The sequence below is a fragment of the Petromyzon marinus genome, chromosome 6 (genome assembly GCF_048934315.1).
Source record: "Petromyzon marinus isolate PM22_M1 ecotype Great Lakes invasive population chromosome 6, UKy_Petmar_22M1.pri1.0, whole genome shotgun sequence".
Taxonomy (NCBI): Eukaryota; Metazoa; Chordata; class Hyperoartia; order Petromyzontiformes; family Petromyzontidae; genus Petromyzon; species Petromyzon marinus.
The window spans coordinates 11,991,734-12,002,544 of NC_133672.1; the positions used below are offsets into that span (position 1 = coordinate 11,991,734).

General features: G+C 43.3%; 1 protein-coding gene across 2 annotated transcripts; it reads left to right on the forward strand.

The window, feature by feature from the left end:
• Positions 1-88: 88 nt before the first annotated feature.
• On the forward strand, positions 89-10,395 carry MOCS1 (molybdenum cofactor synthesis 1). Of its 2 annotated transcripts, none has more exons than XM_032947919.2 (11): positions 89-915; positions 3,496-3,616; positions 4,083-4,250; positions 4,444-4,608; positions 5,053-5,114; positions 5,507-5,618; positions 5,930-6,042; positions 6,162-6,272; positions 6,541-6,661; positions 6,897-6,944; positions 7,069-10,395. In XM_032947919.2, the coding sequence occupies exons 1-11, from the start codon at positions 826-828 to the stop codon at positions 8,064-8,066; spliced, it is 2,109 nt and encodes a 702-aa protein (XP_032803810.1). In that variant the 5' UTR covers positions 89-825; the 3' UTR covers positions 8,067-10,395. The 2 variants fall into 2 exon arrangements, with proteins under 2 accessions (XP_032803810.1, XP_032803811.1); XM_032947920.2 differs by having other exon boundaries at positions 6,897-6,956; positions 7,069-7,206.
• The last annotated feature ends 416 nt before the right edge of the window (positions 10,396-10,811 follow it).

Consider the following 10,811-nt stretch of genomic DNA (forward strand, 5'->3'; position numbering starts at 1 on the left):
GAGTGGAGAGGGGAGAGAGTGGAGAGGGGAGAGAGTGGAGAGGGGAGAGAGTGGAGAGGGGAGAGTGAAGAGAGGAGAGAGCGAGGAGGAGTGATAAGGGAGAGTGGAGAGGGGGGAGTGAAGAGGGGAGAGTGAAGAGAGTGGGGAGAGAGGAGAGAGCGAGGAGTGATAAGGAGGAGTGATAAGGGAGAGTGAAGAGGGGAGTGTGGAGAGGGGAGTGTGGAGAGTGAAGAGGGGAGAGCGAGGAGGAGTGATAAGGGGGAGTGATAAGGGAGAGTGAAGAGGCGACAGAAGGGAGAGTGCGAGAGAGTGAAGGGCACAAGGAGAGAGAAGTGAAGAGGACGCAGTGGGCTGGGTAGAGAGAGAGGAGGTGAAAGAGGATAACGAGGACCTGAGCGAGTAGAAGAGACGGAATATTGAGGAGAGTGTCGAGAGAGAGAGAGACGGGACCAGAGGAGACGTGCGGGGAGAGAGAGAGAGGAGAGTTTGGGGCCTTAGGAGAGGGACATCTCGACGAGGAAGGAGGTGGACGAGGGGGGAGATGAAGTTGGTAGCGAGGAGGTGCGAGGGAGGAGATGAAGTTGGTAGCGATGAGGTGCGAGGGGGGAGATGAAGTTGGTAGCGAGGAGGTGGACGAGGGGGGAGATGAGTGGAGCCGAGTGAGGTTTTGAGTGACAGAGGGGCGAGGTGGGGGACGACGTCGCGGAGTGGAGAGTTTTTGCGAGCAGAGTGGACGAGAGCGAAGAGCGAGGTAGGAGGAGGTGGAGGCCAGGCAGGTAAGAAGAAGGGGAGGAAGGAGGAGGCGTCGAGACGAGGTTTGGGGCCATGGCGACGAGGAGGAGCGGTGCCGCGGTGCGGGGCCTGTGGCGGGGTCTGTGGCGGGGTCTGTGCGGGGCCCCCGAGCCGCGGGGCGAGGTGAGTGCGGGCCTAGGGGGACACCGCGGGTGAATCTTTATTAGCTTTTGTTTTTAATATACCGGAGGAATCCGATGAGCTCTAAAGCTCTATAATACGGGTGGTGTTGTTGTTGGTGGGGTTAGATCGCGTAAATATATCAATGTTGTGTGTCGTTAAACTCGCCACCGCCCGACACAGCCAATTAGTGAGGTTCGTCACCAGCACAGCAACACAGCGTGGTGTGTGTGTAGGAGAGCCGAGCCACAGCATTTACTATCTTGAGTACGACGTTTCGCCAGTTATTAGTACTAGCTTTATCAGGCGACAGCTCTAAAGCGCCCCCCCCCCTCTCCTTTATCACAGATGTCGGCCAGTAAGGGGTGGGAGGGCGTCACTTGTACACACAGAGCCGGTCCACCGCTGCGTTAGATGCAAAGTGCCGGTCTGTTGGGAGCATTGGCCCAATGCGGATTGGTAAAATACGTGGGGGGTGTGTGTGTGTAGACGTGGTGGTATAGTACAATAACCATGGCATGTTGCTTTGCATCGCCCTCCGATGCCCACAACGGAGAAGCCCAACGTGACACCTGCACGTTCAAGTTGAAAGTTTTATTTGCTGGTGCACGGTGGTCACCCATGCTGGTTGCACTTCACCCACAACAAGTCTCTCCCCCACTCCCCAACACAGTCTGTCAACCTATGGGCCTACTTCACCAGTGTCCAGCAGCCGATTCTAACAACTTACGTGGTCGTCGTTGTTTACGCCTTGGGTTTTGTTTGAGCCTTTTGAAACGGGAGACTTTGGTCCGCCAATGACCTCTCCTCTGAATGTAGAGGTCATGTCCATTGGCACCGTGACTATTGCATTGAAAGTGTGATTTACACGTCGATGACTCGCTTATAGTAACTGCAACTTCAATGCGTTCGTGGTTGTAATGATAAATGGTATACATTAAACGCTATATTCATATATGAAGGCATTTCACAGTGGATGATCCAAGTTTAATTTGTGTAAAGTAATGTAACATGTCATGCTAGGTATGTTTTCACTGGGTGCCCAGTTAATGGATACATCGCTTATAAGAATAACATGACTACATATCATTTTTTTCTTATTCAGCACATTCTAGATGCATTTGTATAAACAATAATAATTAGTAGTGTGATCTCAAGTGTGGTTTCTTTTGTTTACATGACGCACATTTTTTCACTCCAACCTGTTGATTTTCAAACACTGTTTACTTGAATAAACAACCCAGCATTTGAACACAAAAGCAAATAAACAACTCAGAAACAGTATTTGATGGATACCAGTATTTCTGATTGTGCCGCTTAGCTTGTTGGCATAACAGTGTAGCTGATGGGGGCTATGGGGCCGTCCATAAATGACGTCACTTAACCTGGGGGGGGGGGTCAGACATTTGTGACGATGTGTGACGAGGGGGGGGGGGGTTGAGAAATGTGACGTCACATCAAAATACGCAACTTTAAATAAATATAAAATAATTCTTGGTTCTTGGTTCTTTCGGAAAGAACCAAGAATATGAATCCCTGCAGTCACGAAAGCTTTAAATCAAAAATATAGAATTGTTATAACAACACTCCTACAACACCACATTAAATACGCACTACAATGACAATAGTTTAAAGCGAGCTTTGTGACGTCATATTTGTGACGTCATATTTGAGGGGGGGGGGTCTGTGACACCGTGTGACAAGGGGGGGTGGGGTCAAAAATCGTACAAAATCGCGTGACGTCATTTATGGGCGGCCCCTATGGCTCTGCTGGCATTGATTATCAAAGGATGGAAGCAGTGCATGCCCCACATGACCTGTGTGGACATTTACGAATGGTCTTGTGCAGTTTTCGCCACTTGTGATTGTGTAGCCGTCTCGTGACAATGTTACCTACAGAGCTTACCGATGTTGGGAAGTGCGTCATTCAAAAAGTGTTCTGGGCAGCAGAGAGACCCGTGTGAAGTTTTGGGAGCACACACGTGGTTAGTATTGTAAGGCAGCTCTGAGTATTTGCAAGGTAGCTCTGAGTATTTGCACATCGGCCGCTGGCTTTGTGGGTTGTAAATACCAGCTTGCTTGCATGTTTTACTACCCCTTTTCATGTTATATTCGAGGCTGTTTTACCACATTGCTCTTGCGCAATAATTGTTCACTGCCAAGGTGATAACGATTTGTCTCTAGTGATATGTGTACCCCTATGCACTAGATGAGAGTCAAATATGGTGAAGTGCCAATATGGCGTTTTGTAAATCATTAAGTTTAGATGGGGCCATGTGACGTTACAGAACGTTTCCTTAAATGTAACAACTTTTGAGGTAAAACGACTCAACTGAAAAACAAGTGATGGCTAAAATCAGCTGTTTTGGTAGTGTTTTTGGATGAATTACTTATGTTTACAGCTGACAAAAGTGTCCTTGTTCAAAAGACGTTTGACTGATTATTCACGCAAAATGAAATGTATTTATTTTGGTTTCTTAGCATAATTTATTTTGCAGTGGCAGTTGACAGTCATTTTCTCCTATAAATTATTTCGGCTGTATGTATTGCATTGCATGTAATCGTTTGTAAATATTTGTCTAGGTGAAGCCACCAGGTGTAGCTAAAGAAAAATTGCTTCCAGCCTCAGATGTTCTGACCGATGGTTTTGGGAGACACCACACGTACCTGCGGATCTCCATCACCGAGAAGTGCAACCTCCGCTGTAAGTCACCGCACGTCCATGCTGAAAACTGTTATCATTTAAAGGTTGGTTGAAAGCCGTTAAAAGTGAATGTGTAATTTTAACGGGGGGGGGGGGGGGGGGAAGTGTAGAATGGGACCATGACTTGTAAAGATGATCCACTGTGAACAAATTTGTGGTATAAATTTGTGTTGCTATTAAAGAGTTATCCTTTTGAAATTGATCAGAAGGTTCCACAAAACTAAGGCACAACCCAGAGCAAAACTGAATATTTGCATATACGCAAACACATTTAGCTATACTTGTTGTTAAACATTCTGCCATAACAATAAGTTGTCGGCTTGCACATTACTAATTGCATACCTCCAAAGCCTCACGAATGTTTCGCTTTGGAGGTATGTTCTTCCAGTACACATCTATCCTATACGGACAAGGCAAATGCACTGTGGTCTGCACGACGGCACATCGCGTTGCGCTGTGCCCGCAGGCCAGTACTGTATGCCAGGGGAGGGTGTGCGGCTCACCAGCCGGCCCCAGCTTCTCACCTCCGAAGAGATCATCTCGCTCGCGCGTCTCTTCGTCGACGCGGGTGTCAACAAGATACGCCTGACGGGCGGGGAGCCACTCATCCGGCCTGACGCTGTGCCACTCGTGGGTGGGTTTTGGTGCGGCACGGCACATTTTCACGTGAGGCGGCTTTTCAACAACATGGTCGTCATTGATCTAAGTTGGTATGATGGGCATGCAATTGAATGAATGAATTAATGAATTGCTGTGGCTCTGCTAAATGTGTTCTTTCCAACAACCGGGCATGGCCGATGTGTTGAGGGTATGTCCCATGCTTGCAGGGGAGCTGTCTAAGCTGAAGGGGCTCGACACGCTTGCGCTGACCACCAATGGGGTAAATCTGCCTCGGCTGCTGCCGTTCCTGAAGCTCACACGCCTCAACTTGCTCAACGTGAGCCTCGACACACTCGTGCCTGCCAAGTTCGAGTTCATTGCTCGCAGGAAAGGTAATCATTTAAATTTAAAATATATATTTTTTAGTTTAACTAGGTGAGAAGTCAAGAGAATAGGATAGTCTCATTTGCAGAGCGTGACCTGGGTCACCAAATTTACAAAATCTAATCAAATTACATAAAGTACAGCAATTAGGCAGATTGAAATCAGATAAAAGATGAATGTGTCACATGATCAATTTAAAATATTGCACAAATGTAATTCAATGTTAAATAATAAGTTCCCTCTGACAAAAGCCAATTACAAATAAACATTTTAATGGGCTGGTGAAAATTTGTCAATCCACATGCAAGTTGCAGTGGTTATTTGACAATGCTTCTCCAAGCTGGTTAATTCGAGTTCGTTATTTAAAATACATATTCTACGAATTGCATAGCTTCTTCTCATTGAGATTTGGCTGACCTTTGTTTTTATGCTTGTGTTGTTATCTTGTTCAGGGTGGAATAAAGTCATGGAGGGAATCCACAAGGCCATTGATTTGGGGTACAGTCCTGTAAAAGTAAGTGCACGTGACACTGGAAGTTAGATTGTTTAACTGTGCTGTAGTTACTGAGATGATTGCTCTACCAAAAGGAGTTGGCAATTAAAAAAAATATTTTAAAACTGTCAGGAGTTATATAAAGCCTGTAGAAGTATTAACTCGAACAGAATGGTATTTGAGCTGAAGCAAATGCAGTTTGATTAATATAGATAAATATATAATCCCAAATGCCATTACGTATATGGCTCTTGTTATTCAATTTATTGCCACGTGGCCTTTATTTTCTAATCAGTTTTGCTTACTGCCAGCACCTAAGTTGTTCCAGTTGCACAAGTGTAAAGATAAATATTTTAAGTTAATTATATGGTTGTTGTCCAGTGGTAATGTGATGTGTGTGTTTGGGCCCACAGGTGAATTGTGTAGTCATGCGGGGGCTGAATGAGGATGAGTTGGTGGATTTTGTGGCACTGACGGAGAAGATGCCCTTGGATGTGCGATTCATCGAGTACATGCCTTTTGATGGTATAGATAAGTCCATCATAATATTTACATTGCAGAATGTCTATACTGAGCCACCTTTGGCTGTCAGAGTTAAAATTGTTGGGCAGTTGGCTGGCTATAAATTTGTATGGAAAGTTCTTGCTAATAAATTCAGATATTTAACCTAGTTAACTTTTTTGTTGCCATTAAAAATAAACATCTATAAAATGTCAACTGTGAAGTCATGGCATGGACTGTAATTAACATGTGTATGGGTATATATTATAAAGGTATAGCATAAGTGATTGTATTCAAGTAAATCTTTAATGGGTCATTTTATATTACATTTTTAGGCAACAAATGGAACTTTCAGAAGATGGTTAGCTACCAGGAAATGCTGGATACAATAAAACAAACTTATCCTACACTTGCAAAGCTCTCCAATCAACCCAATGACACTTCCAAGGTAATATATGTGAAGTTTGTAAATGCACAAGCTTTGATAAATACCACAAATGCTTAATATGAAAAAAGACGCTATTTTAACAAGTTAAAAACCGAAGAAACTTTCATTGTGTTTCATAGGCATACAAAGTCCCTGGGTATCAGGGTCAGCTTGGCTTCATTACATCGATGTCTGAGCACTTCTGCGGCTCCTGCAACAGGCTCCGAATCACTGCAGACGGGAATCTCAAGGTAAAGGCACCCCCATGTTATGTTTATTGTTATGCCCCTGCCACTGTTGGTTATATGTAAAGTATTCCCTCGAATTATAAACCATTTTTTTTAACACGAACAATATTAATCTCTGGGTTTTTTTTTTCCTGCAATAAAAAATATATATATCTAAACTGATAAAACCATTTACCCCTATTTTACATTCATGATGAAATATATCTTGGAAAGTCTTGTGGTCGATAAAAACTGTACCTCTTACCTGCCGTTAACGTTGGCTGCATGTCAGGTTTGCCTGTTTGGCAATGCGGAGGTTTCTTTGAGAGATGCGTTGCGATCGGGTGCTTCCGAGGAAGAAATGAAGTCACTAGTTGCTCTCGCTGTGGGAAGGAAAAAGAAGCAGCATGCGGGTACGCTGAAATACAGGATACATCACATGTTGCCTGTAAGATGCTGCAGGTTGTCACAATATTGTATAGTTCCAAGGTTTACAAGTCATTTATGGCAATGCACTTCATGAGGCTATTTGGGCATGGCTGTAAATTCTTTCATGCCACAAGGTCACAACTGTAAAGATGTTCCACGTTGGCATCGTCACTTGTATTGACTTTGTTTCCGGGATGTGTTTGGAAAAAAACATTTCAGGGATGTTCAGTATTGCACAGATGAAGAACAGGCCCATGATCCTCATTGGTGGGTGATCATGTACGTACACGCACTTTGCCAGCACAACGTATCCTCGGTTTGCTTTGTGCTTTGTCATGTTTAAAAGGTGAGCGTATGCTGTGACTGACCAGCATGATATATTCCTTTACAGCTGGAACATCGAGTGTCAAGGAATCAAATGGGATAAAATGTTTTCTGAAACATCTCAAAGCTCTGAAAAATCAAGGGCAGAGAGAAGGCTTCACTGTTAATCCAATAAATGGTCAACTTGCCTTATCAGGAATTAACTATAATTATGTATATAACTGTGATCCCACAAAAATGTTTACAAATAAATGCAATGCTATCACCATGAACAGACATGGTTTGAACCAACAGCCACAAACCAGTGATTTTTTTTCCAAAAGCACTTTTTCTACAAAACTGCTATCAGTCAGTCATGACACAAACAAACGTACTACTAAGTTCGGCCTTAATGAAGCTCACTTTAAACCAGGGTTGTGGCCACATGGGACTTTACAGCTGCGGTTTGCATGTAGCGACACTACTGGTAGAGATGGCCCCTGTGGTGCGAGCAATGCCGGTGTGGTTGAGCCGTTCGAGCTCTTACTACAGAAGCAGTCGGCAACGGACACCCCCCAGGAGGCACCAAGATCCGCAGACAACGCACGCCCGCAGCTCACTCACACCGACGCAGCAGGCCGAGCAAAGATGGTTGATGTAACGCACAAGCCGGAGTCCCACCGTACGGCCATCGCTCGGGCACGGGTCACGCTGGGAGACGTAGCCTTTGAGCTGGTGCGACAGAACAGGCTGAAGAAGGGCGACGCGCTTACTGTGGCCCAGCTGGCCGGGATTATGGCCGCCAAGCGTACTGACGAGCTCATTCCGCTGTGCCACGTCTTACCGCTGAGCTCGGTGGACGTTCGTTTGGAGCTTGACGCCGAGAGTCACGCGGTGATTGTCACGGCGCAGTGCCGCACGGTGGGGCAGACGGGCGTGGAGATGGAGGCACTGGTGGCGGTGAGTGTGGCAGCCCTCACCGTATATGACATGTGCAAGGCAGTGACGCACGACATTGTCATCGGCGAGATCAAGCTGCTCTCCAAGACCGGTGGCCAGCGAGGCGATTTCAATCGTGCAGAATAGCCACTGCAGCTGTGCGTAGCTCTTGTCACGTCTGCACGATGTTTCACATGATCTTACATATACATAGCCTTTTTCAATCCTCTGCTCAATGTGGGTCTGCCCATGCTGGTCAGTGCGAGTTGAAGGTGCATAGCATAAATGTGGACGCAAAGTAGTACAGTACAACAGTGGAGTTTGCCATACACCCACCCAAACAATATGCAGCCTCAACCTTCCTGAGCTCTAAAATATGATCTGAAGCATTCTGAAAGATTTGTTCACAGGTTTAAGAAGAGTAATAACAAACCAGTGGTAATGTTTGAAGTTACACGATATCCCTATAGAGCAGGGGTGGGGAACCTTTTTTCCGCCACGGGCCATTTGGATATTTATAACATTCGCGGGCCATACAAAATTATCAACTTAAAAATTAGCCTGTTATATTTGGTCAAACATTTAATTAACTCACCTCTTAGGTGATGGCTTGAACTGTTTCTCTTTGGTGAGGCGTGTGATGTTAGCTGGTATTGATGATTTTGCTACCCGCAACTGCTTTTCCAGGTTTGCTCCTAAATTTATTGAATTTCGATTTTCGAGTTCCGCCTGCGGTTGCCTTAGCAGGGCCAGACGTTCCCCACCTCTGCTATAGAGCAAGCATACATTTTTATTCAAATCGTGCACGATATTTTATGCATTTAATATAATACTAAATTAAGATTCTACAATATATATTTATATAGCATTGAATAATACTGACTTTAAAATAAAATATAAATTGTCAGCAATGAAACAAGCTAATTAATTCTATGATAACCTGAAGACTTGTCCAAGATAATTGCCGACCTTTACTGATATTGAAAATCGCACATAGGATTATTCGACCATGTACAATAAAGTTAGAAGATCATTAACGTTATATGCATTACCATAGCATTACCATTGTAAAATGTGGCTATAATGTGAGCAAACGCCTATTTATAAGTAGTTGCTATCATATTCTGCAGAATTATAGCATGAATGAGTTTGAACATTGTTGAATGTAAGTGACATATCATTGGAGAGCTGCTAATGCAACATCCCTTCTCTGGATAAAGCAACTTAAGTGTTTCTGAAAGCACATTGAAAGGTCAAGCTTCGACGTAGTTGAGATCCCTTGTTAGTTTGAAGAACCAGCCTTTGCTTTGTGCAGTAACAGTTTTGGAAAATGACGTGGGCATGCCACATTGTGCCTTAAGTCATTTCACAGTTTGCTTTAACAGTGTAGATAATTTGATTGGCAGTTGATTATACAGTACATTTAATCTGCAATCAATACAACGTTGTGCAAAGTATTACATATTTAAAAATGTCATTTCAAATACTATTTTCTCACGTCAGGTTGAGTCGTGTCAAACTTTACACTTGACATTGCAATGCCCTATGCTTCACTGAGTTGCAACACCATGGCTCAAGGGAAAGTGGAAACTAATAAGCTGCCCTGTAGAGGACGATATGTGCCATTAACGTGTTTCTAGGGTCCAGAAATTAGCATCTATGGGAAAAAAAGATGGCATTTTTTATTACACAGATTGCATACATATTGAAATTTTGTCATGTAACTAGAATTATACTACCGTGCATGCAGTTGTTTAAGCAGGCAGTGTGAAGTCTTAAGTCTTGGTTGCCAATCTTTGTGAGGTGTTACGTGAAATACAATTCTACGTGCGAGAATTGTTTATGCACAACATCAAAGTGATTAGGATATTCTACAACTTGACAGGAATAACATTGCCTCTTACACACACTACTCATAGTGTAACCACCGATTTTGTGGCATTTATAAAACACTCTAGCATTCATTAATGTTTTGCATTAAATCACATTGTATTAAGTACTTGATATAGTTAAATTATGTTGGTTCAATTTTGTGAAAGGAATACACAATTCAAATGAAAATATTTTGCTCCGTGTTGACGTATTTAGTTGATCAGAATATCTCCAGATTCAAATGTATCTGCTGATGTGTAAATGGAATGTATAAGGTTGGTGCATGAGCACATGCTGATTGACAATTTAGCACTTCATATTCTTAGTTTTTTCGGTAAAGTCACGTGACTTTACCGAAAAAACTAAGAATATGAATTACTGCAGTCACGAAAGCTTTAAATCAAAATTTAGCACTTGTTTTAGTTGAAGAGAAATAGCTTTTTCATTCTGTTTTCAATAAAAACTATACGCTCTTAGTATTTGTACAAGTTGGCAGATATGTTTTTTGTGTTTGCCATGAAAACATAAAATTGATTTCTTTAATGGTGATTAAAACAATTGTATGACAAACTGTGATTTTTTAACAATAAACAATGTCTGCTTACGCTTGTTTGTGCTAAATGGGGAAAAAAATGTATTCTTTGCACATTTTGGCTTGTGAAAATCCATATTTTAAATTGAGTGGTTCATTTAGGCTACCCAGAACATACACAATTGTTATATGTACAGTTTTTTTCATGGATGAACACACTATGTGATGTGCAATTTGATAAGGTTCCTTGAGTTTTATTGGCCAATGAAAGGCATTGAGTAGAGTGCAGGTTTGGCAATTTCAGAAAGAGAATGTGCTGGGTGAAAGACAGGTGGCTTCTCCACGCTTCCCATCTGGCGTTTGAGGTTGCCAGTGACCATAAACGAGATTCTTTGGCAGGCATAGCACAGGGTCGTAACGCCACCTAGCCATGGCAAAATCACAACAATCGCCGTCTATACACCTAACCACCCACCACCTGCCGTTAC

Excerpts from the sequence above, each read along its gene's own strand:
- MOCS1 (XM_032947919.2), top strand. The coding sequence starts at position 826 with ATGGCGACGAGGAGGAGCGGTGCCGCGGTGCGGGGCCTGTGGCGGGGT. Across the intron at positions 3,617-4,082 it reads CGAGAAGTGCAACCTCCGCT|GCCAGTACTGTATGCCAGGG; the intron begins GTAAGTCACCGC and ends CTGTGCCCGCAG. Across the intron at positions 5,619-5,929 it reads CGAGTACATGCCTTTTGATG|GCAACAAATGGAACTTTCAG; the intron begins GTATAGATAAGT and ends TTACATTTTTAG.